We start from the raw sequence: 26264 nt of genomic DNA, 5'->3' as shown, positions 1-26264 counted from the left end.
CTAAATTAATAACACCAAAGCAAATATAAGCAAAACTGTAGTAAACCGAAACTAACCAAATCGCAACTAAAATAAACCTAATTTAATCGAAGCTACGCTAAACCTAACCTATTCTAGCTAGAGTAAATGTAAATCTAACCTGATTAGAAACTGGATCCGTTTCTCGGTTTGTTTACAACATCAACGTAAAAACCGACATCTAGGACCTCGATAAATAGATTATACGACCACGAAAACGCTAAACTAACGTTTTATTACCTATACCGGGCAGATACGAATGATTTTTATGATGTTGTAGGTTAGGAAATCCGTTGTGTTGCCTTCCGTTAGGTTCTAACGAACCCGGCGGTTATCCGGTTCCATTAACCAGAATAAAAACTTTAGTATCGATGACGACTCCTAAAGATTTTCGAGCGCAATCTTCTTATACTTCACCGCCGTTCGCCGAATTCGATATGTCGGCGGAAGGCTTCGGTTGTCTTTACTTACCCAGCATAGCTCCGCAATCAATTTCGACTCCTAGCGTCGTTTCCACTGTAGACAACACCGTCTTAGGTGGAATAGGTGAGTTATACATATATGTATAGATTAATGTAATGGAATATCGAACAATTAATTTCAGGTATTGGCGATAGAATGTTTCCTCCCCAGACTGGTCTAACGTATTCGTCTTGGATATGCGTCGATAAATTTTCCGATCCGAGATCAGATCCTCATTGCGTACGTCTATTGACTCTAGTTAGAAATTTCAGCGGGGCTCGCGAAGACAATTTAGTTTGTCTATCGATAGTATTATCGGCTAGAGATAAAGCTATTATAGTATCGACACAAGAAACCCACATACCAAATCACGTGGGCGATTGGGAACCGGAAGGTACCGGTGAACACGGAGCTAGAGTATGGTGTCCGGATATATTACAAGAAGGTCAATGGCATCATTTGGTGATCGTATTAAATAGGGCCGTATTGAAAAATTCGTCGTTTTCTTTGTATTTGGACGGACAACAAATACATAATCAAAAAATGCATTATATATCACAAAATCCCGGAGGCGGTTCTGCGAATTTAACAGTGGCGTCTTCTGTTTATGGATATATTGGAACGCCGCCAGCTTGGAGACGGTATTCTAGGTTATGTTGGAAACAAGGACCTTGTCATCTAATCGAAGAAGTAAGTAGAAATGATGCAAAGGCTTTTAAACAGATCCTTTTCCACTTTTCTTTGTCTATTGCTAGATTATTTCAGTCCTTTATTTGCCCGCTTCATATTTCTTGGTTTTCTTTTCTTTTATTTTCCTCTAGTATGTTCCAGTAGGTTGACTTTAGATCCTCTTTAGCTAGTCAGCTATTTTTATACTTTTTCTTGTTCTCCACACATCACTTTCATTCCAGTTCCCTAATCTAAAGTTTCTATCTATCAATGGATATTTCCCATCTTAGAGTTGGTCGACTTCTCCTTGGAAGCTTTATGAACCTCTTTTAACGACCAACTGCTACACTTAGAGATACAAAATTCGACTGGCGATGGGATTTCTAACTGGTTATGGTTATCTAAGACGCCACCTCCATACTATGTGATCACTGATGATCCTCCAGTGCATGGAGGAGGAAAAAACTGTTGACCAAGTCTTCTGCGAGTGTTTAAAAAACACGGAAAAGTCTCAAAGTTTTCCCAGTGACCTTAAAAGATTGAAGCCAAGGTTCCTGATTGGTTTTTCAAGAGATATCAGTCTTTTTTAGTTTCAAGTGAGATAGAAGGGAATTCAAGACTTCTCACAGTCTTAACCATAAACCGTGGCTTTGATTTGTATTGCTGCTTTATTCCTTTTGTGTCTTTGAAAAATTTTCTCTTTTTATTCCGTTCTCCTCCAGTTTTCTTTTTTTGTTCAATATAATTCTCTTTTTCTCTTGCATATATTTACATAAATTTCTCTTGTTGTTTATTTTCTTTTGCACATTTATCGCTCAGTCAAGCTTTCTCTTTTATTGTTTTATTTCTAGTTGGGTTTTTCTTTTTATTTCCTTTTATAGCATTTTCTTTCATCTTTTTTTATTCTATATAATTGTCTTAGTCTTTTTCTCTTCCATATATTTACCTAAATTTTTTTTGTTGTTTATTTTCTTTTGCACATTTATCGCTCAGTCAAGCTTTCTCTTTTATTGTTTTATTTCTACTTGGGTTTTTCTTTTTATTTCCTTTTATAGCATTTTCTTTCATCTTTTTTTATTCTATATAATTCTTTGTCTTTTTCTCTTCCATATATTTACCTAAATTTTTTTTGTCGTTTATTTTCTTTTGCACATTTATTGCCCAGTCATTCTTTCTCTTTCATTGTTTTATTTCTAGTTGGGTTTTTCTTTTTAGTCCCTTTTATAGCATTTTCTTTCATCTTTTTTTATTTTTTGGGTGATTTATGATTTTTGCAAATCTCTCATGTTATATTTTGTGCTTTTTTCTCTATAATTTTCCTTTTTATCTGCTTATTATATTGAATATTGCCCTTGTCTTTTTTAACAAATGTTTGTTTTGATAATAATTTCAATTTGGACAATTTTCAGGTTCTCCCACCGAATACTGTTGCTCATATGTATCAATTAGGACCTCATTACATGGGCTCTTTTTTAGCGCCGAATTTGAGCAATCCGGACGTAGGACCTCTTGTATCTGAGGAAAAAGTGGTATTCGGATTGAACGCTAAAGCAGTTTCCCAATTAACGTTGAATAAAATAAGAAAAGTGTACAGTAGAACAGACAATAAATCTATAGCGAAACAATTGGGAATGTCTAGTCATGAAAGTGCAACACCTATAAGAATACTTCATAATTCGGCTGGACATTTGGCTGGATCTGCAAGAACTTTAGGAGGTGTCATTATCGGTTATTTGGGCGTAAGAGTTTTTTGTCCGAGACCGGTAGCCGTAACAATAGACGCAGTTGGGGGATGTTCAGTTCTTCTAGGTCTAATCGCAATGGCTCAAGATGTAGAAAGTTTGTACGCAGGTAATTATATCATTAATACTGAATTTTAATAATTAATTAAATAATTTATGAAATTTTTTTAGGTGTAAAAGCTTTGGTATGCGTGGTAAAGAGTAATAAAGTAGTTCATGCCGAATTAGATAGAAGAAGAGGTTACCAGACGTTGGCTATGTTGCTTAGAAGAAAACGAAACCTATTAAATTCCCATATACTCCATCTCACTTTCAGTTTAGTAGGTACCGTAGATAGCGGTAGAGAATCATCTGCTATACCGAACAAAACCGCTTTCCAAGATCTACTGTGCGATCTGGAAGTTTGGTACGAAGCGCCAGGAGAACTTCTTCGATCCCATTTAGAACATTTATACGAATTGGCGGCCGAATCGAACGAAAAACGAATCAACTGTCGCGTAATGAGGGAATTACATTTAGTCGAAAAATTATTGTACATATGTCCGGATGTAAAACATAATGCTACAAGACAAATTTTATTTTCTTTGTTGAGCGTGTTGTTGAATAATCAACCGAGACAGAACGATTTGTTACTTTTCGGACAGTTTATGGCGTCCACTTTACCATCGAATTCAGAGGAAACGGAAAAACGTTTGGAACTTCGAGAAGGTGATAACGAACGGGACGGTGAAGGTGAACACGTTTTATTAAGGAACAGATGTCTTGGGTTGTTACATACGATGATTTTTTCGAGTAGAAATCATATAGGGGAGGAAATCGTTAAAACGTTAGGATTCGATTGGTTGTTGTTGTTCATGCAACAGAACGTACATAATACAACCGTCGTATGGGCCGTTAGGTTGTTAGTCGCGATTTGTTCGAATACGACGCTACTTTGTCGGTGAGTTTCATCTTTTTTTTTTTTTAATTTTCAACCCTTTTATGTACATATTCCAGTATTACAAATCATAAAGGTTCTTAATTTCATGTCTTTTAAACCAATGAATGAACTTTCGGAGTTCTTTTTACCCATTTCAGTTTTAACAATCACAAACACTCAAACATTATTCTCAAGTTATTTTAAGTCACATGTGTTCCATTATTGTATTAAAGTTTTTTATAATATATGCATTGCTTGTTGAAGCTTGCTCCCCCTTTCCTTTTTCATCCATTGACCGGTTTTAACGGTTTCTATTAACTAAACCGGATTCTTTATCGTCTGCTTGTATCTTCTTCTTTTCTTAATGAAATAACCTTGTACTAACTAAGGAATGTAAAGGTGAGGAAGGGTATCTAATATGGGACAAAAGTTGGAAAAGTTTTCAGCAGTATAAGATAAATAACAGTTCAAAAACGTTCTGGTGTGAAAAAATGGTATAGTATGTAACAATTTTAGAATTGTCTACCGAATTCAAAAATTTGATGAATCATTGTTCGTTATTAAAAATTTTAACGACTTGCGTTGTATAAAATAATGTAGTAAATATAACCTAAAAGAATTATTATAAAATTTATACTGATGTTGTTGTGGCGCCACCCTTATTTACCACATTTCGAAGCACACTTTTTCATATACACATATTGTTCTCTTTATCTCCACCCTCTATACATTTATTAACTTTTTAACTGGTTTATGGTTATCTTCTTCTTTTCTTAACGAAATAATTTTGTCTTTTATTAATTCAACCGATTTTTGGTTATCTTCTTCTTTTTTTAACTAAATAACTTTGTATTTTATTATCTAAACCGGTTTTTGTTGATTATCTTCTCTTTGTTTAACGAAGTAACTTTATATTTTATTAAATCAACCGGTTTTTGGTTATCTTCTTTTTTTAACAAAATAACGTTGTACTTTATTGACTCAACCGGTTTTTGTTGATTATCTTCTTCTTTGCGTAACGAAATACCCTTGTAGTGAATTAAACAAATCCTATTATCAATAATATAACAAATTTTGAAAATTCCATTTCCATTAATCAAAAATTATCGTTTTCACATGAAGTAGCGTCTCAAAGTATCTGAAATGCTGCTTCTTTTTGTTTTTCATTTTTGTATCGACAATCATTTCTTAAAATCATTATTCGGCTAAATTGTACGAACATTTTAATGAACGTTCCCCATAATTTTTATCTGATCAGAATAATTACTGACATTCTTTGTTTTTAGGTTTAGAGATGGTATGAACAATGGCGGTTGGCTCCGGTACACCGATCAAGTAACCCACAACAAAATGGCAGTAGTATTAGGTAACCATTTAAACAGCATTCATTGCAACGATATCAAATCGGATGCTCTCCTTATACCGGGATTCAAATTTTTGGGATGGTTGTTACCGTATCATCTAGAAATACCGGAAATATATTTCTTGCTTACTGCAATGATGATGGGTCAACCAGCCAAACTATTATCAAGTGAAACAAAATTCGATCTCGATACAGTTTGGGCTTTTTTGTGGGGCGGATCGATCAATAATCAAACGATCAATAGTGTTTTACCTCGAGTAAATTTGTGTTCCGAGGCTGTCGTTGCTCTTTTAACGATGGCCAAAGCTGTGGTACACTCCGAAGAGGGTACGTTACCTCGGTGGTTACAAAGTCATCCAATATCTATAGTACAGGTAAGATTAGCTCCTCATGTCTGCTTCTACTACTCTTCTCCAGGTATTTTTCTCTACCAATTCGTTTCCACAACTTTCCTTGTATTTCTATTCTCTGATATGTCCTATTAGAAACCTTGTTACTGTTGGCTCTTTACAATTTTTTTTATGTTCAAATTAGTTTTTATCCCTTCAAATATTATCCTCTCCCATATTTCCATTCTTTATCGTTGTGCATTGGTTCCTCGTTGTTAGCCTCTTTTATACGTTCTTCTTCTTTTTGCTTAATCAAAACATCTTATCATTGTACTTATCGTTTTCCTTTTACTTATATCTATCGGTGGTCATTCTTTGATATACCTTGTGGTGAAATTTCCTTAATGATTTGCTTTTAAATTGGCTTTAATTTTTCTGTCTGTGGGTGCCTCTTTTTTTCACCATAAGATGAATGATTAGGAGGAACCGAGAGGTGTAACTCATAACAATGTTTGAATGAATGAATGAAACCCTAACCTCATTCATTCTTTAAGAACCACCTGGTGCTTCTGATTCAATATCACTGGGTATCTATCTTTTCCTGGTCCTATTCATGCATCTATAGGTTTCTTTATTTCTCTTGGGAGTTTTCTAATCCTCACCTTCCAATTCATTGTTGACTTACTTGTATTTGAGAAAGAGTAGCTTACCAAGTCCTATATCTTATTCTTCAACCCCAATATTATGTTGATTTATTGAAATCTACTCTGTTTTAGGTATTATTCCAACTATATCACAACATGCCGGAATTTATGCCGATATTTATGTCTTCAGAAGTCTTAGGTGCTCTTACCAACGTCTTATTTACATCATCCGTTACGTCTGATAGTATAGAAAGTAGCGGAGCTTCTACACCCGCTTGTGATGAAACCGATACGCTGATTATGATGTCCCGAACACCAGATGAACAAACTCTAATCAATCATCCCGTTAGACAGTTCATAATAGATTTTATAAGGGTTATTGTTGTGGATTCCCTTAGTTTACCGACAACTGGTAAAAACGCCCCGGTTATAGATTTGGTTTTGGACGCATACCCCGAAAATTCAAGTAGCAATCAGCAAATTTGTTACCAAACGGAAGTGAGTAGTCCGACGTTTTAAAATATTTGTTGCTATATCTTCTTTTTTGTTTTCTATTTGTAGATTTTGGTAACTTTGATGGATCATTTGTTGGCGGCGGATATGCTGGTAGGTGATCAAGCCGCTATACCGATCGTACCTCTCCCTAGTGCTCACATACAGAATATAACTCCAAACGTTTATTATTTAACAGCTAGAATAGTAGACAAGTTATGGCAAGGGTGTCTTACTAGAGATCCTCACGAAGTATTCGATTTCATTGTGAAATTAATAGGACAAGCTAAAAGGAGAACAGGAAATATATCATTGGAAAATTTGTATCACAGTTTGAATAGGAGCATTCTGTTTTTATTAAGTCGACCTACGGATAGTATCGCGGACCAAATGTCAGTTTTGGAAGCTTTACATAAACTCACTACAAATAGGTGAGCGTATATCAAATATTTTCCTCGTTTTATAACCTGTACTGTTTCTTCCAGAATATTTCCAGATAAATACGTAATCATGTAGGCAAACGATAAATAATATTCATAGTAATTCCCTTCCACTCTTGTCCCAATCGGGCACTTTGACTTGAGCCTTTTGCTATCATTAGGATAAGCGTAAGGTTTGCCCAATCTACTGATGACGTTTACAGTGTCCTTCTCCACGCATCAGAGGTTATTCTGGATCATCCTTAATGTTTATAGTATAAATATGGAGTCTTAAATGACCATATCCGACTAGAAGATTCATTACCAATCGAATTTGAAGCCTGTTTATGTTGAGGAAATATTTGATAAGAGAAGCAGAAGGTTCATGTATGTGTAATTAGCTTGTACCATACCAGGTGTTTCTATCTATCCCCGTAGAGTTTGTTTCGCGAGCAGATTACTAAAAAATGAAATAGCAACAGCTTTGACTGGGCCTATTGATGGGTCTGCTGATTCCAATCTGGCCAGCGAGTAAGTATAATCGAATATCCAAACGAGCCAGAAGTTGAACCTATTGCCCACTGGTGAATGTAGGACTTATTTGCACTCCAGCGCAAGCCTAAAGCACAGTATTTCCGCCATTATGGCTAATGTGGCAGCTCTGCTGTCTGAGAATACCATACATCAACATCCAATACACCGAGTACTTCGTCTCGCTCCCCAAGTAAGAAAAAATTCACTCATTTTGAGCCTGTTCCAGTCAAACCAATCATCTTGGAGCTTTCTGTGTACCAGGTGGTTCCATTATTTAATATTGCGGGCTGAGAGTCCACTGTCCGTTGTTCTCTGTCAGTGATGTGTGCCTCCAAGGCAGGCACCCATAATATGATTTGACATTCACTCACAGCTTGCGTTCAAATGTTACTGGCATAACCAGTCGCGATTCGTTGAAGATCTTCAGCCTAAATGCTGTCCTTACGGTTTCGAATTGTTTTGTTAGGTCCAAAGGTGGAAGATCCAGTAGAACTTGAACTAGTTTTTACTTTATATTGCAACCTCTAAAGTCTGTTGTAGCTCTAGGTTTTGCTCTAGAGCTACAATGAACGAGGGTATTTTGGAGAGCTTTAAAGAGGACAAATCCTCGCTTCTACAAAGTATTTTCTGCTTGGAACTTTCCCTATCTTATAAAAACGGTATTCGTCATTTTCAGCTAGACCTGGTTTCCTGAGGTATCAGTGTCCCATGTTTTTACATTGGATGAATCCATTTTAGTAATTTTCTTAACCTACTTTTCCTTTTCTCTCGTTATTTGACAAGTAACAAAATTAAACAAAAAGATTCCAATTTTTTCGTCTGTGTTATTGAATTTCCTTTGGTACTGTCAGATCAAGTTTGAATCCTAATTCTGGGAGCCTTGATAGCAGCCTGACTATTAGAATGAACATTTGCATACATTTCGAAGAATCCCCGTATAAAAATTTTCACTATAATGTTACCAGTAGTTTCTGCTATACATATCTAATCCTGATACACCCTATATATTCTTTTTGTGTTCTTTATTGATATTTCTTTGAATCGTATCTGGTCCAAACGATCCATTTGACATATTTTTGAGATGAGTTTTGTTTTTCAGGTTGATAGTTTTTGGAGCTGGAAATCACGAACTGGATTTTATTGCTTGTTTAACTTACTGTCTACTTCAATTAACTTCGGATATGAAAATAATGTTGGATATAAATATGAAAACTACTTGGCACGTGAATCCGAGTAGCGATTTGGAATCTCGAGACGAACAGTTAAATTGTCACCAAGGAAGAAATTTAATGGCCGGTGCTGCTTTGCGCGTTTGGGAAGAACTGTATGTCTGCAAAAAACCGGCTATAGAGGAAGTTTTCAAAGTCACTTTGGCTCAACCGCATCAAAATTCCAAAGCTCCAGATCTTCTATTAGTTAGGTCGGTATATAAATTTTCAAAATTTCGAATAACTCATCAAATTTGCTCCTAAATAGTATAAAAATAGTTTATATTTGTTTTTTGACATTATAGGGATCAAGTTTTTGATTCCGCTACGAAATTGTGGTTAAACTACATAGACGGAGAACGGAAAGCAATTTATCGAGTTCCATTCGAATTTCACAACCAAATCCAATCGAAAATTCATAAGGTAACTGGAGGATTGACACGATTAGCTAGTAGAACAAAAGTAAAAAAAGAAGAAACGATTAAAGTTGCCGTTAGGATAGGTAAAAAGCAAGCGTTTAATTGGACATGTGCGCACATCAATTTATTAAAGTAAGTATCAATATTATAAATCTTCGAAACGTTTGACGAATTATATTATGGGCAAAATCAAACTATCGCCGTCCCTTTATCGCGGTAATATGACTTTAAATGTTATTATAAACGCTCTTATTTGAATATATATTCGTTCACAACTTTTTTCACAAACCATCAAAAGAAGTTCACATATTTCATATAACCTAACCTTATTCTTAACCCTCACCTCACCCTGACCTAACATTGAACTAACCTCAACCTAACCTATTTTTAATTATGTCAAATTTAATGTACAATAGTGACCTTGTCCAAACGTCGAGCTAACCTTGACTTAACCTTAACCTAATCTATTTTTAATTATGCAATAGTCACAATAGTAACAATGCAATAAACAAACAAAACAAATAAATAATTCTAAACATAATATATATAAAAAAACTCGCCGCTTTTTATAAAAAGTATATCAAACAGGCCGCGATTTCGCCGAATTCCAGAATTCCATTATAACCGGACAGGATCTGCTTCACGGCCTATGTCCTGGACTTGTTCGTAACAATATTAACAATTATACGACAATGAAAACGTTCAAATGAAATGAAGCTAATATTAAGTTTCTTTTTTACATTACCGTAATTTTTTGTTGGTACAAAAGTAAGAAAATTAAATGAAATTTGATAATTTTTCGATTTTCTTGGGTGGTTTAAAATGACCATATTTTTTGTATTTTAGAGAATTGATGGAAATGAGAAGGCAGCAACATCAGAATACATCCCAGCACACCCAACGTTACGTACATCAAGAGTGGCTTCAAACTGAAAACGATTTAACTCGAGAGAGGGGTCTTTGGGGACCGCCGGAACCCAACTATTTAGATAAATGGATGTTGGATATGACGGAAGGACCTCACAGGATGCGAAAAAAGACAATGAGAAACGATTTATTTTATTCCCATTATCCATACAGAATTGAACAAGAAAAAGGATTATTAAAATACAAAGTAGGTTGACCTCACTGGGCTTGGCTAGCCTTGGGACCTATAAAATCTTTCATTTCTTCCCTTTGCTAGAACTGAGCTAATTTGTATGTTACAAATCTTTCTATGGTGCCAGATTAACCCTACAAGGATGTTCAATTTCATGGTTTTCTTCTAGGTTGACTTGGTGCATTCAGAAATTGTGTTTCTCCCTCTTTCACCAGAACCTTCAAATGTCAATATTTTTCATTTTTATTCTCACAAGGTGTTTATTCAAGTAACAGGAAGTCTGTAACGAAGGCATAAATTCTTTGGCATATTTATTAGACTAGACCTTTTGCAGTCATAGTTTCCAAAGAACAGTCTTGGATGTGAAAAGACCCCTTTTCGACTCCTCAATTGTATTTTATATTTTTATTTTCACAAAATGTTCATTTAAGTGACAGGTACATGAAGGGCCTCTCAGAAGGAGTATTAAAATTCTTGACTGCCCACTGTATCAACTATATTAAAGTGATAGGAACTCTCTGAGGAATGCATTGGGGTATTTTGTATGATTTAGGTCTTTCAAAGGGATAGTTTCCAAGAAATAATCTTGAATCAATTCCCTAATTACCTTCCAAGAAACATAACGGTTCCGGTATGGTAAAAAGGGTCTTGGCCACCATTTTTGTCAAATTATCTGCTTCCTTATTTCCCTATACACAATATTAAAAAATTGGAATCAGTCAGTTTATTAATGTTACAATTGTTTAGGTTGCTACCAGTTACCATAGTAAAGAATATTATAATGCTATCCAAGTGAGAAAACATTTGGGCGTATCCGGTATAATGGAACCCGAAAGATCCGACAGTGTAGTGGACGAACCTTCGCCTCTACCTTACACTCCAGCTCTTTCCCAATTGGCTAGGTTAAGATCGGACGTGGAAGATCAAGCAGAAGAGGGAGAAGGCGAAGACGAGTCTTCTTCGCAACCCGACAACCAAACTTTAATGAGACTACTAGAGGCCAATGAAAAAGTAAGTCTTCTTCTTTTATGTCCTTTAGAGCGTCAGAGTATTGGGATTTTAGTTTTCATTTTCCTTTCATCCATGTTTTCCACTCTTTCCGATACTCTGTTACCTCATTCATCTGTCGTATTGTTTCCGCTTGTCTTTTTCCTTCGAGTGTAATTAAAGTAAAATTAAAATGCGTTATTCAATCATTTTAAATTCCAGGTAACATACATGTTCAGATGTGCGAGAATTCAAGGATTAGATACGACTGAAGGGCTTTTACTTTTCGGACAAGAACACTGTTACGTTGTAGACGGTTTTACTTTGTTGAAAAATAGAGAAATTAGAGATATCGATAGCGTGTCGATGAATACGAATGAATACGAACCGATTGTACCGAACCCGGGATCTCCTAGAAGATCTAGAGCTATGCGACAATGTTCCAAGTTTTCATATGATGACATAAGGTAGATTGGGTCACTCATAACTTTATTATTGTTAATTTTAATACCCCACTGTATTCATTTGTTTTTAATGGCTTTGTGGTTATTCGAATAGATTCCATAGAGTCCTGATGTACTTGAGGTTCAAAAATGATTTTAGTAAACAAAAAAAGTCATTATCTGGAAATTAGAACATAATGTGACTTACAACTACATACCAACTCTTTAATCCAACTATTATTATAAATAATAAACGACAACAGATTAAAAAGAAATTGACCACTTGATCTAAAATGAGGTAGGTATGGCACAAGAAGAAAAAGAAGAAGAAAAGGCCAAAAGCCTAGTAGGAAAAGATAGGACAAGGAAAAATAAGAAGAAAAGGCAAATTGATATAAAATAGAATAAAAGTTTCGTCAGGACAGATTTCAAGAAGAAGAAATTCGAAGGACCAAAAGTGAGGTAGCCAAGGTACAAGAAGAACAATGCCAATTAATTGAAAGTAAAGAAGAATGTCAATTTATTCAAACCAAAATACAAGACTTGTCAGAACAGATTTTAAAAAGATGAAACTCAACTGAGAGAAAATTGGGTAGTCAAGGCACAAGAAGAAAAAACGGCCTATGTATCCAAAGAGAAGTAGAAGTCTCGTCAGAAGCTAGTATAAGAGGAAGAAGAAGGTGCCAATGCACAAGAAGCAGAACTATTGATCTGAGGATAGTAAATGCACAAAAAGAATAACACCTAGATGGTCAGTTGATCAAGTAAAGTAGGAAAAGTCTTGTAAGGACCTTGCACCAGAAGAAAGAGGACAATTTTTCAAAGGTAAGGTAAGTACAAGAAGAATGTCGATTGATCCGAAGTAAGATATGCACATAAATAAGAAGACGAACAATGTCAATCGGTCAAGTCAGTTGATAAACTAATGTAGGAAAAATCTTGTAAGGGCCTTGCCCAAGAAGAACAAAGCTAATTGATCGAAGGTAAGATAGAAATCTTGTCGGTACACAGTTTGAGAAGAAGAAATTGAAATGTTCGAAAACAAAGATATCAAGGTATAAGAAGAAGAGGTAAAAGGTCTATTAATCAAGTAAGATATTAAAAGTCTTATTAGGACATTGAATAGGAATGAGAAGAAGGCCAAACGATTAAAAGTAAGTTAAATACGGTACCAGAAAAAGAAAAAGGTGAGTTGATTTGAAGTAAGGTAGTCAAGGTATAAGGAGAAAGTTAATTTATCAAGTAGACTAGGAAATGTATAATCACTTATTCTTAATGTACATTTTAATGATTGGAAATTGTGTTTCTTTAAAGGGAAGTTCATAAACGGCGATATTTACTACAACCGATGGCCTTGGAAGTATTTTCCGGCGATGGAAGAAATTATTTATTGGCTTTCCAAAGAAAAATCCGTAATAAAGTGTACCAAAGATTCATGGCCACTGCTACTGGTATAGCTGACAGCGCTCAACAGTCAGTCGCCGGTCAAAAGCGCACCGCTAATGTTGAACAAGCTACCGGACTATTGAGCAATCTCATTGGCGAAACGAGCGTCACGCAAAGATGGGTGGTATGTTACCGAAATTATTGAAAGATTATCAAAAAAAAAAATGTATTCGTTGTTCTTTTTTAGAGAGGAGAAATATCGAATTTTCAGTATTTGATGTACCTGAATACATTGGCAGGCAGATCTTATAACGATCTGATGCAATATCCAGTTTTTCCTTGGATACTCGCCGATTACGATTCAGAAGAATTGGATTTAAACGATCCGAATACGTTTAGAGATTTTACTAAACCAATGGGATCTCAGAGTTCTGAACGACTCGAGCAATTCAAAAAACGATTCAAGGTATGTATATATAGACCTTTCTTGGGGGATGGTTGTAATTTACAGAGATTTTGGTCGCTCCCAGGTCCGCTCCAACCGCATTATCTGCTAAGTCTAGCGTCTTAAGGTGTCCATTAAGGTGACAGTACCCCGATAGTACTCGTGTTAGTATTCGTAGATTGTTCTTACTGAGTTTGGTACATTCAGCAGATCTTCTCTGGTTATAGTTTCCTAGTGTTATCTCAGCCCTTGTATATTGTTCCAATAATTGGTTTCGCTCCTATCTACCTTCTTTTCCAGTGTCAATTTTCTTGAGTTCTTGCAAACAAATAACAAGTAGATTAACCTCGTACATTATTATTGTTATGAGTTGTTATTCGATACAAGGTTCATAGGAAAACGCAACATCAACTCTGTTCATAACATTGTTAGTTGTTATCTCTTTATTTAAACAATTAAGATTGATTATTTATTGTCCTTGAATGGTTTATGTTTCAGGAATGGGATGATCCCCACGGAGAAACACCCCCTTATCATTACGGTACCCATTATTCAAGCGCCATGATCGTGTGCTCTTATTTAGTTAGATTGGAACCTTTTACGCAACATTTTCTCAGATTACAAGGTGGTCATTTCGATCTGGCCGATAGGATGTTCCATTCTGTTAAAGAAGCTTGGCTTTCTGCTTCCAAACATAATATGGCGGACGTTAAGGAATTGATACCGGAATTCTTCTATCTTGACGAGTTTCTTTGTAATTCCAATCAATTCGATTTAGGTAAGATATTTCGATTAATTAAAATCAATCGCGAATCTAATCGGAAGATTTATAATAGGTGTGAAACAAAACGGGGTTAGTTTGGGAAATGTAATTCTTCCTCCTTGGGCGAAACAAGATACCAGAGAATTTATAAGGGTGCATAGACAAGCTTTGGAATGCGATTTCGTATCCCAGAATCTTCACCATTGGATCGATCTGATTTTTGGATACAAACAACAAGGGCAGCCCGCCGTCGATGCTGTTAACGTATTCCACCATCTGTTTTACGAAGGCAACGTGGATATTTACAAGTAAGTTATAATTTAACCGTGATTAAGTCTACAGTTTTGCCGAGACTTGTTTCACTAGACCATTTAGGGTGATTGTAGACCGAGAGTTGGTCTAGTCTGCATGTACCGTGGTCCTAGTCGCCATAATAGTTTGTATATGATTGCTGCAGCTTAGTTCACCCCAACCAAAGGTGCCATTTGAGACAACTGGACGTCAAGATTAGAGACAGAGGCAGGAGAAGTGTCTTATATGTACAATGGCTCGAGAGCGATTCATTAAATTGTCTTTTCGATTGTTGAAGCTTGGTTCACTGATATGCAATCAATAGTTTCCGAAACAGAAGCAGGAGAAGTGTTTCGATCTGTTCTACTTGTACTGCGGGCCAGTTTAAGCCATTAAAATGTGTCATTTAACTGCTGAAGCTATTTCACCAATGCACAAACTATAGTTGCTATTTAAGGCTGTTGAAGGCCGAGACTAGAGACGGAAGAAGTGTCTTCTTGAATTTTGAGACTTGGTTTATTGATATTCACACCATAATTGCTATATAAGGTGATTGGAGACTGAAGCTAGATACAGAGGTGTCTGTATCTGATCTGCATGTACTGTGGGTCCAGTTTGAGTCAATAGTATGTGTCATTTGACTGCTGAAGTTTAGTTCACCAATGCACAAACTATAGTTGTTATTTAATGCTATTGTAAGCCGAGATTAGAGACAGGAGAAGTGTCTTCTTGAATTTTGAGACTTGGTTTATTGATATCCACACCATAATTGTTATTTAAGGTGATTGAAGACTGAAACTAGATACAGAGGTGTCTGGATCTGATCTGCATGTGCCGTGAAACCTAAACCAATGGCTATTGTAGTAATAATTCGACATTTAGGTATGTTGAGTAAGTCAAATTTTGTTTTAGTATCGATGATCCCTTAAAGAAGAATGCAACTATTGGATTTATCAATAATTTTGGACAAATACCCAAGCAACTTTTCAAGAAACCTCACCCATGTAAAAAAATGTACGGAAATAACAATAGATCGTCAGTAATCGATACCGGATCTTTAGTACAAGCTTTCACGTTACCCCAACCAGAAAAATTGTTTTTCCATCATTTAGATAATTTAAGACCGTCCCTGCAACCTATCAAAGGTACGTAATATTTTTTTTCTTACACCGATCTCGTCGTTTCTTAATTTCAAATTTGTTTTTTAGAATTAAAAAATTCGGTCGGACAAATACTTCACGTGGATCGTTCAGTATTAGCCGTCGAACAGAATAAAGTTCTCATGCCGCCAACTTACAATAAATACGTCGCATGGGGATTTGCCGATCATTCCCTAAGGATAGGAAATTATGAAAGCGATAAGGCCGTTTTCGTTTCCGAAAATGTCGTACAGAACAACGGGGAGATATTGGCTTGTGTTTGTCCGTGTCCGAAGACAATCGTTACCGCCGGCACCAGCTCAGTAAGTATATCATAGTCATCAACCATCACCGAATGTCGAAATCCTTGGTAAAACCAATCAGGTACCTTGGTTTCAACCTTTTAACGTCACTGGTTAAACTACCAGATGGTTCCATTATCCAGGAGCTTCTCGTCTACTTCTTTCTGTTTGTAACAGTATGTCTTCGAGTCTGTTAAAACTGTGAAAAGGTGTAAATATCGCGAGCACTATAATTGACGATGTCTAAATCAATTTTTTTATGTTTCATATTGTTATAGGTTGTAACCATATGGCAATACGAAGCTCGAAGAAAAACCATGACAATAAAACACAGTTTGTACGGTCATACCGATGCTATAACGTGTTTAGCCAGTAGTCCCGCTTACAACGTTATTATATCCGGTTCTCGGGATTGTAGCGCGATCATTTGGGATTTATCCCGAGGGGTATTCGTTAGACAGTTGCGAGGTCACGCCGGACCGGTCGCTGCCGTAGCTGTCAACGATCTTACCGGAGATATCGCTACTTGCGCCGCCACTTGGTGAGTTATACAATCTTTAAAAATAAAAATATATAGTCTGTTGATTTAGGTTACATGTTTGGAGTATAAACGGCGACGATTTGGCTAATGTGAATACGTGCGTCGGTACCGCTGACAGAATGCAGCAGATTTTGTGTGTCGCGTTTTCGCAGACGCACGAATGGGATTCACTTAACGTTATAATGACCGGATCAACAGATGGCGTGACTAGGGTAAGTAATTAAATAGAAAAATTAGATAAAATCGTTTTATGTAGAATTATGGGATGTAAATAGGAGTTGGAGTATATAAATTACTGTTATAAGTCCACGGTGTGTTGAATACAATCAGTATAAAGGTTTTCCAGGCTTCCTAGACCATTTTTATGATAAAATTTTACTTGGATTTTGTTCCATTAATTTCATTTCTTTTAGGTCTAAAAATGACCGGTAGTCTATAAGCATTAAATCTGTATGATATAGTGGGTGGGGAAGTGACTTGAGGTTCAATTTAATGAATATTTTGTTTGGATCTCAAAAGAGCCAATAGTCACAAAATCTGGATAATATGGTGGGTAAAAAAACGACTTGAATTTCAATTCAATGAATCTAACCATTGTTTTGGTGAAAGAATGCATATATGGGAACGTTAGTTCCTCGGAACAGTCTATTAATGTCTAAAATTAGCCAATAGTCAATGAGAATCAAATCTGGATGATATAGAGGAATAAGAAGCAACTTGAGGTTCAATTAATTGAATATGATCATTGTTTTGGTAAAAATATGGATATATGCCTATAGAGGGGCTTTTTTTGTTGGAACATTTTGTTTGAGTCAAAAAAGAGCTAGTAGTCACTGGAGGAATAAAATCTGGATAATATGTTGGTTAAAAAAGCGACTCCAAGTTCAATTCAGTAAAACTGACCATTTATCTGGAAAAAAATGCTTATGTAAGGACATTTTTTTCTCGAAACATGTTTTTGAGGACTGAAAAGAGCCAGTAGTCACTAGGAAAACAAAATCTGGATGGTATAGTGGGTTAGGAACCAACTTAAATTGCAATTTAATCAATTTGACCACTATTTTGGTAAAGAATATATATATTATATATTTTACACCAATATCAGGAATAAATCAATAAGTTCCTAGTGTATACCACCAGGATAATAATCCTGTGTTAGTAGTTGAAAATTTTACACCTCTTGTTTGAAAGATGGTACTCAGAGGGAGAACTATGAAAATTTAATTTGAGGTAACTCTATTCGTTAGACTGGGGACTTTCTAATGGTATAAGGAGATAAATACATTTTCTTGTTTTTTCGTTAGATGTGGTCAATCGATTATGTCCAAGTACCGGATGAACAAAGTACAAATTCGATTAACTCGAAGCCTCCCATTGAACCGAAATCGCCCTTATCGTCGAAATTGGGTGAATCGATTACAAGACCATCTTCGATACACCATCGTCTAGTGAAACAAATCAACGTATCAAGCAATTCCTCATTAGGTAATAATATAAAAGAATAAAAATATTTTCACGTATTTCAAACTGTTTTGTTGTAGGAAGTTCCGGAAATTTGTTGAAATCAGGTTCGGAGAGCAGTCTTTCTGAGGACAATACAAGAAACTCAATAGAAAAGCAGATGAGTAACGAAAGCTCTAAAGAATGGAGAAGCGGACAACAAGATGAAAAAGATACTTGTAGTGATACAGAGGAATGTCTACCTCCGGTAGCACCGGCTAGAAGAAGGAGATCCAGAGTACATGCTGGTTTTAGAAAAAGTGAAGGTTTGTATATTGTTTTGACTTTTGATCATATCAAATTTGATTTTCCAAAACTGTTTTTAGCTCTTTTTTGGCAGTTAGTGATATGCCACCTAGTATTGTTTGAGCCTTAGCCAGAATACTTCAGATATGACGGGAAAAGTAGGTTTTCACGGCCCCCCAATTGAAAATTCAGGAAAAATGAGCTCGTTCATTGCAGATGTCTTCATTTTTATTCTTACTGAACACATACTACATGTTTCTAGCTATTTAATAATTGTGAGTGACATACCACCTGATATTATTCAACCTTTAATCATGGTACTACAGAAATAAAAGGGGAAGATGATTATTCACCGGCTCCAAGTTGAGATTTCAGACAAAACGGGTTCGTTTATGCAGATCTTCCTATTGTTATATAGGACAAAGATAAAAAAAGTGGAAGAAATGAAATGAATACAAGAAGATCTAAAGCCTTATCCCACACTTAAATCACTGTTATTTAACATATCAAGCATTAAGTTCACGGTCTGGTTAGCATAAAACAACTTTTCCAACTAAGAAGTGATACATTTAGCTTTTCAAGCCTTCCAAAGTCATTTTCTTAGAACTATTTTTCTTTGGTTTCAGTGTTGACTTCTCAATTTTTTTAATGTTTTTTTCTTTGGAAAATTTTCTTTAGGTTTAAAAAATTTCACTAGTCACTGGAAACCATATCTGGACAGTATGGCGTGCGAAGAAGTGACTTGAATTTCATTTGTATATGGGGACATTAATTGTTTTCTTGTTCAGCCTCTACAAATCTTCTAAGCTGGTATTTACAGGTTATCAGTTGAATTTTCAGGCAATACTTGACATTTATATTCTGCAGATATTCTCCCATTCACCGGTTTGATGGTTTACTTCGCATGGTAGAAGGTGATGGAAGAAATGGGTATTTTACCATCATCTGACACCTAATAAGAAGAAGATAAATGACTTTGATGCATTTTTAACCGTATATTGAATATTTTGATAAAAAAATCAATATTTTTTCAGGAGGTCATAGTGCAGATAATGCTGTCGTCGATATAGACGATGGTTCAGGTTTAAGAACCAGTAAATCTGATACCAGCCTAACGGATTCCTTTGTTATGATTTCTGAAACGAAAAAGAAATCTCCGAATCCACTGAATTCTCTAAGACCGGGTGAGTAGCAAAAAAAACGAGTTGATCCAGTGAAATTAACGAAATAATTCGTTTCTAGGATTCAAATGGCAACGACAACTCGTTTTTAGGAGCAAGTTAACGATGCACACCGCTTTCGACCGAAAAGACAATACGGAACCCGCTTCGGTTACCGCTTTAGCTACTTCAAAGTGAGTTACAAAAATCACTATTCACCTTGTATTTCAATTTTTATTTTCAGGGATCACCGTAGCGTTTACGTAGGGGACACTAGAGGTAGAGTTTTCTCTTGGAGCGTTTGCGACGTACCCGGAAGAGCCGCCGATCATTGGTTGAAAGACGAGGGCGCCGATTATTGCGCCGCTTGCAATATAAAATTCAGTATCTACGAAAGGAGACATCACTGTAGAAATTGCGGTCAAGTTTTTTGTTCAAAGTGTAGTAAATTCGAATGTGAAATATCGAGACTTCGCATTTTGAAACCCGTCAGGGTATGTCAGAATTGTTACGCCGCTCTTAAAGCTGATAAATCTTAATTCCATACCAATATAAGTATAATATAAGAGAGCCCTCTATCGATAAAACATAAAAATAATGGATGTATGTTATAATGTGATCATTATACAACAGATATAGATAGGTACATATAGAATATCGCTCTTGAAATAATGATCATCAACATCGTATGTTTCCATTCCTTTTCAATCCTGTACCTCTCGGATTCGGTTCCCTTTAAATATGGTCCTTTGCCTTGGACGCCAATCCGTTATTCCCAGATCCAATATGATTTATAAAATTGATGTTGAGGTTAGAGTTGTACCATTCCATATATGTGTTCCCTAGAAACTTTTATAGATCAAATTTTTGTCGTATTGGGTCTTCCATTAAGCACTTCCTATATTTAAATAAAATAATATGGGTGTGAGATATAATCGATGATCTTATCATTAAAATGTCCACCGTGGATGATTCTTGAGCTGAATTCGCCCTATGACATAGAATAAGTTAGTTTTGAAAACCCCTGAGATTCATAACTTATTCACATAGACTTGCAGCTCAATAAAACTCCAAAAGAGAAGATCAATTAGCCTGATCTGAAACTATATACTGTTGGGTGTCGATATTGTCCACTTAAGTTCAAAAGAAGTGGATAGTCTGCGACCTATACTGACTTTTTAAAGGAAATATGAAATAATGACGCCGCCAAGCATAAATCTACACCAAACACTTTTCTCGAATGTGTTGGACGCTTTTGGGTCTTACGAGGATAGGTATTATCCAAGAGATTCTTTCTTTGATGATATTTCAACTGTTTCAAAGCTCATTCGGCCAGCTATGGCAGTTTACTATTAATTTTTGGATTAGTTGAATTTTGTACGGGTGTATACTTAAATCACGACTCAAACAGTGATAGTCTCGCCAAAATCATAGCTCCTGGTGATTATCCAGAAATATCTCAGAAAATCTTGTGGGCTTTTGACATATGGTTCATTGTTTATTGACCCAGTGCACTCAAATTTAGTCACAACACTCCGATAAATTCTTCCCTCTCCATCGAGGAGTAGTGTTGAAACGGAATACCCATCGTGCACCGTTTCTGCAACAAAATATTCATCATGGAGTTTTGTCAGAACAGAATACTCATTGTGGAACATTCTTATAAAAAAATACCCACCATGGACCATTGTCAGAACAGGATATCGATCGTGAAACATTTCCAGAATAAAATTATTCATCGTCGAGTAATGTGAAAACAGAAAAGCAAGCGCAAGAAGGTAAACCCTTTTACACTCGAGTAGTTCGAGTGGTGCCTGCTGTGTGGATATTGATTTTGAACTTGTGTAGATTGTAGTGTGGACCATTAACAGAAAAGAATACCCATCGTGAACGATTACCAGAAAAGAATACCCATTTTGATAGAAAAAAATTTTATAATATTCACGCTCTATTTAATGCTGCATATGTCCGTGATGATTTGATAGAACAGGCTGAATCAATGACTATCAATTTGATAGACATAGCTTCGATAAAATGGCAGCTGTCAACTGTCAAAATTCGGAAATCCTTAGTGGAAAACCTTCTTCATTATGGACTGCCTACAGTGAGCCGGTTAATATAATCAATACTCTGAAAACGATATATCCTAAGGTCCCTATGGAATATAATCTTGTAATTAGGACAATTTACAATTGAAAACCAAAAAAAAAGAGATTATGTTAGTTAAAGTACGTTAGAAAGAAATTTCGATGATGAACGGTTTTTGGTGAATTGTCACTCACCAGAAAATCTAAATAACGTGGTAGTATCAAAATAAGGCCAATAATTTCATCTGTTTGAGCATTGTGAATATTAAGCTTCATGTGTTGATTAGATTGAGCTTTGTAAGCCAAATTTTTCACTGAATATATACCGAAGTGATGTTCCTGAACATTCACTATCGTATATTATTTCGATATTAATTTGATTTGCTTCTTTTTGGATGAGTATAAGATTTAGCATCAATGTACTGATAACGAAACTGACTAATTTCATTTTTTGTTCATTATATTTTAATAAACCTCAAAAATAATCGATTGATTCAAAATAATCATTTATATGTTGCAAATTTACAAATCAGGGCAATAGTAATTTAAACCTACTTAAAAATGATCAAAAACTAGTCAAAAAACCAAAGAAAAATGTCTATAGCAATTTGTAGATGTAGAAAAAGCCGTGAATAAAGTGAAAGTAAACGTAAATCGATGATATCAGAGGAAACAATTCTTAAAAGGGTGAAAGTAGAAAAATTTTAAAAAAAAAATATCAAAAACGTGTTGATTGTATTAACCGGTAACCGCTGTTTAAACTCTGATCAAAACAACAAATATTGTGTCAAATAATTAACAAAAAGACAAACCTTTATTGTGAAATCCATTGTAGTGTAGCATACCGCATATTTTCCACATAATAGTTCGTATCTACCTAAATAGTTCTAAAACGTAGTATAGATTTTAATTTTTTTATTGAATTCCATAACACACCCGTTATTTTATATAATTTATCTATTAACATAGTGAAAACACTATTCACTATCACTATACCAACACCGTTTGGTCCTTCGAGCCGGTTATTGTAGGCTCGAAGGAGCAAATTCTATAAAATCGATTGTTGGTGTAGATTATATTAATTTTTTTAATATTGAATTTATATTTATAGTCTAAACTATTTTTGTTTTTATTTTTGTTATATAATTATTGTTGTATTAGTAAATTTTATACTATTTATAACGCTTTATATTTGTTCATAAATTAGTTTTCTATTCTACATATTATATATACGCCTTTTATCAATTTTCTACGTATTTTAAATGTTTTATTTATTTTATATTTTTTAAATTTTAAACTTTCTTTTTCTAATTTATGTAATTGACATTGTCGTGTTTATATATAATTCAAACTCTCTTTTAATTTTTCAGACCCAAACATACAATGCCACTTGGCAAATCAAATTACAACACTGAGAAAAATTCTACAACTGTGGTAATTGTATGTAAAAGTATAACAAGTTTAATAATTTTTTTGCTCGCAATTTTTTTATTTTGTCTGTCTTTTCATACTCCTCAAATTTCAACTTTGATTTTTTGTAGTTTCTAATATTTTCCTCTAGTTTCTATTCGCAACATACAACAATTTACAAGAATCAATAATGAAAAATAAAGAAAACAAGAAATTGATTCATTGATTCAATTATGGTATTGGAGGTGGAAGGGGAAAAATTGGAAAAGATGACAAAAGATAGAAAATAGTAAGGAGAATGAGTATCAGAAGGATCGAAACCCCCATTAAACACTAAAAAAGCATTATTTACAAGGGTCAATGAACATTTGAAAAGTAACATAGATAAAGAAGAAATCAGAAGGAAAATTTAGGAATAAATTGATAGACTCATCCATTGAATTAAGAGTAAAAGAAAAATCACTTGATTGAAAAACATAGATAAAGAAAGTCTGAGAAGTAAAACGTTGAAGAAAATCAATTTCTTTCTTAATCTTCTCTTCTGCTCTTTAGTTGTGTTTTCTTCCTCTATCTTCTTTTTATAGATGTTACTTTTAAAGTTTTTTCACGCCAATTCATATATTTTTTCTTTATTGAACCTTGTTTGGTTACTTTTTGATATATCCTATCTACAACCCGAAAATTACTACAACCCCCCAACCCAACAACCATTTCAATTCAGAATTTTCTTGTAATTTCTGTTTTATTTTTGTATCTTTGTTTTTTATCCTACATATTTTAGTTTTCTTTTGATGTCTTATGAAAAAAATTATGTATAAACACTTGATATTTAGTTATAAAAAATAAAAATAATATTCTTAACCTCAAATCTGTAAAAACGCTTTTTTTAATAGAAAAACCAAATATTAATGTTATAATTGCTACAAATGAATATTTGAAAGCTTGGTATCGGTTTTAATTTTTCGAAAATCTCTTTACTTAGAATTATACTTTTATTTTTTTTTCCGTTTTTACTTATTTTATATATATTAGGAGAAAAATCGTTGCCTGGGTATTATTTAATCTAAAACAAATGTAGAAAAAAGCTTGTGCAAATGTGTACGTTTAAGTATGTAAGTTGTAAATATAGTACTTAAAAAACCATGATTCATCTAAAACTTACAATTTTAACTGTCTTCGCTTGAGAATTTGATAAAATTGAATTCAATTTTAAATTATAAGCCAAAAAAATCTATTTTAGTGAAGTAATTTCACACCATTTTGTCAACTTATTGACATAAGTTCAAAGGGATTAGTCAGGTGTCCAGTAGATGGCCCCTTATCAAAGCTGATACTATCTCACCAGAATTCTAATTGAATCTAGTATCTGTGCTACCTTCAAGATTGTTGGAACCTTTCCTATCAAAGATTTCTTATCTAAAAACTTGAAATTTTCCTATTTTATTCTAGAACTGTACTTTTTTCGTCTTGCCACGGAATCTAGATACTGAAGTCATTGTGTAATTTGGTTTTATTGAAATCCAATTACTTAATGGATATAAACAGTCTCGATGTTCCAAAGGAACGTTTTGGAATGATTTAACCCCATCTAGAGGGCTTCTGTTTTGATTTCCTTGTTATCTTTTCATGTTGATAAAGAGTTCCAGTCTCTAGTTACCATTTATTTCTGTTTATCTTCCTAATTCCTTCAACGTTTCTTTTCATTTTTACTTCCAGTATCTTAATCTCCTCTATTAATTTGTTTATTTATATTCCTCTCCAATTTTCAATCTTTCTTTTTTAGAGTTTCTTTGTTTTGCTTATATTGTGGGTGTTGGTGCAGTGGTAGTTTAAACAGAGTGTTCAATATGATGTTTCCTGCTTACTAGTCTTTCTTGTTAACATTTCTCACATGTTCGTTTTATCTTTTTATTTCCATTCAAGTTTTTTCTCTTTTTGTCTTTAGTATGTTAATTCTTTCTTTATATTTTCCTTCACTTACTAATTTTTTCTTAAAACACTGGAAAAACTTTTTGCAGTTGCAGTCCAGGCACTTAATCCTTTTAATTTCATTTCCAAATTCTAATTATTCGGTGTCTCCATTTTTTCCTAAATCTCTCCATTGACTTTTTCTCAATCCCTCCATACCAAAGTACCGGAGAATTTTTTTAAGTGATCCAGACTCCTCTAGAGTGCTTCTGTTTTGCTTTCCTTGTTATCTTTTCAAGTTTTGATGGAAAGTTCCAGTCTCCTGTTACCATTTCTTCCCCGTTCATTTAATCTTTTTAATACTTTCTTATTTTATTATATTTAAATCTTAATTTTTCAATTCCTCAACAGTATCGAAACACTGGAGAAATTTTTTGCAGTTGTAGTCCAGACACTTGATCTCTTTAAATTTATTCTTAAATTCTCAATATTTTGTCTTTCCACTTTTTCTTAGATCTCTCCACTGGCTTTTCTGTTTCTTTTCTCAATCCAGCTCTACCAAAGTTCCGGAGGATGTTTTGAAATGATCCAAACTCTTCTAGAGTGCCTCTGATTTGCTTTCCTTGTTATCTTTTCCAGTATCTTCCTATTTATTCCCTGTTCATTTTATGTTCACTCCCACGCTTTCTTGGACGTGCAATCATGGTTTTACTGGTACTATGAAGATTTGAATTTGCTCTATACAGCTTGGAACTATCTATATACCATAGATATCAATTTGTAGTTTTCGTAAGACCTTTTTTGACCCATTAATGTAATGGTAGGTTGTGATCATGGTTTTTGTTGTATTATATTATCGATTTAAAATAAAATTGATATTATTTTTGTATCCAATCGGAGTACAAGGGAGATGTGCACAAGCATCTGTAGACAATATACATGTGCATTATAGTGCATCCTGAAATATATTTCTGTATATTTGATATATATATATGTATGTGATATTATAGATTCTGTAGTCGAATAGTGTATATATAATTTGTCTTAAAATAATAAATGAAGTGAATCCTGTTATTTCTTTTATTTATTTGCAAAAAGAGAAAAACTAACTCGGAATAAGTTCAATAGTTCAATTACTATTTTTTTTTGAGTTTTGCAGACCCTTATAAACTATTTTTTAACGATGATACCCTTAAAGATACGAAAATAGTTTTAATTCAGTTGCTTTAAGCAAGGCCAGAGGTGAATGAATCTATGCTGAAAAATTTTTAATTTTATACAGGGTGTGTATAAATAGTGTTCTTCAGGTGGTAGTGTCTCCAGAGAGCACACCATTGAC

At 34.5% G+C, this 26264-nt stretch overlaps 1 protein-coding gene across 3 annotated transcripts in view; it reads left to right on the top strand.

The window, feature by feature from the left end:
* Positions 1-25993, top strand: part of LOC130447156 (WD repeat and FYVE domain-containing protein 3) — a 38160-nt gene extending 12167 nt beyond the window's left edge. The window contains exons 16-40 of one of the 3 annotated variants that reach the window (XM_056783836.1): positions 299-564; positions 623-1170; positions 2559-3000; positions 3063-3831; positions 5097-5547; positions 6279-6644; positions 6708-7069; positions 8691-9011; positions 9105-9350; positions 10065-10332; positions 11065-11328; positions 11527-11771; positions 13062-13317; positions 13381-13599; positions 14077-14356; positions 14415-14649; positions 15545-15777; positions 15841-16094; positions 16352-16614; positions 16664-16826; positions 17919-18099; positions 18156-18380; positions 19395-19544; positions 19603-19714; positions 19765-25993. In XM_056783836.1, the coding sequence (XP_056639814.1) occupies positions 299-564; positions 623-1170; positions 2559-3000; positions 3063-3831; positions 5097-5547; positions 6279-6644; positions 6708-7069; positions 8691-9011; positions 9105-9350; positions 10065-10332; positions 11065-11328; positions 11527-11771; positions 13062-13317; positions 13381-13599; positions 14077-14356; positions 14415-14649; positions 15545-15777; positions 15841-16094; positions 16352-16614; positions 16664-16826; positions 17919-18099; positions 18156-18380; positions 19395-19544; positions 19603-19714; positions 19765-20059 (7414 nt within the window). In that variant the 3' untranslated portion in view covers positions 20060-25993. Of the gene's footprint in view, positions 1-298; positions 565-622; positions 1171-2558; positions 3001-3062; positions 3832-5096; positions 5548-6278; positions 6645-6707; positions 7070-8690; positions 9012-9104; positions 9351-10064; positions 10333-11064; positions 11329-11526; positions 11772-13061; positions 13318-13380; positions 13600-14076; positions 14357-14414; positions 14650-15544; positions 15778-15840; positions 16095-16351; positions 16615-16663; positions 16827-17918; positions 18100-18155; positions 18381-18440; positions 18679-19394; positions 19545-19602; positions 19715-19764 lie in introns of those variants that run through there. The other 2 variants (XM_056783837.1, XM_056783838.1) reach the window with 2 other exon arrangements.
* Positions 25994-26264: the final 271 nt, after the last annotated feature.

Source organism: Diorhabda sublineata, chromosome 7, assembly GCF_026230105.1.
Source record: "Diorhabda sublineata isolate icDioSubl1.1 chromosome 7, icDioSubl1.1, whole genome shotgun sequence".
Classification (NCBI taxonomy): Eukaryota; Metazoa; Arthropoda; class Insecta; order Coleoptera; family Chrysomelidae; genus Diorhabda; species Diorhabda sublineata.
The sequence above is the reverse complement of the archived record's forward strand: the minus strand, read 5'-3'. Positions and strand labels throughout refer to the sequence as shown.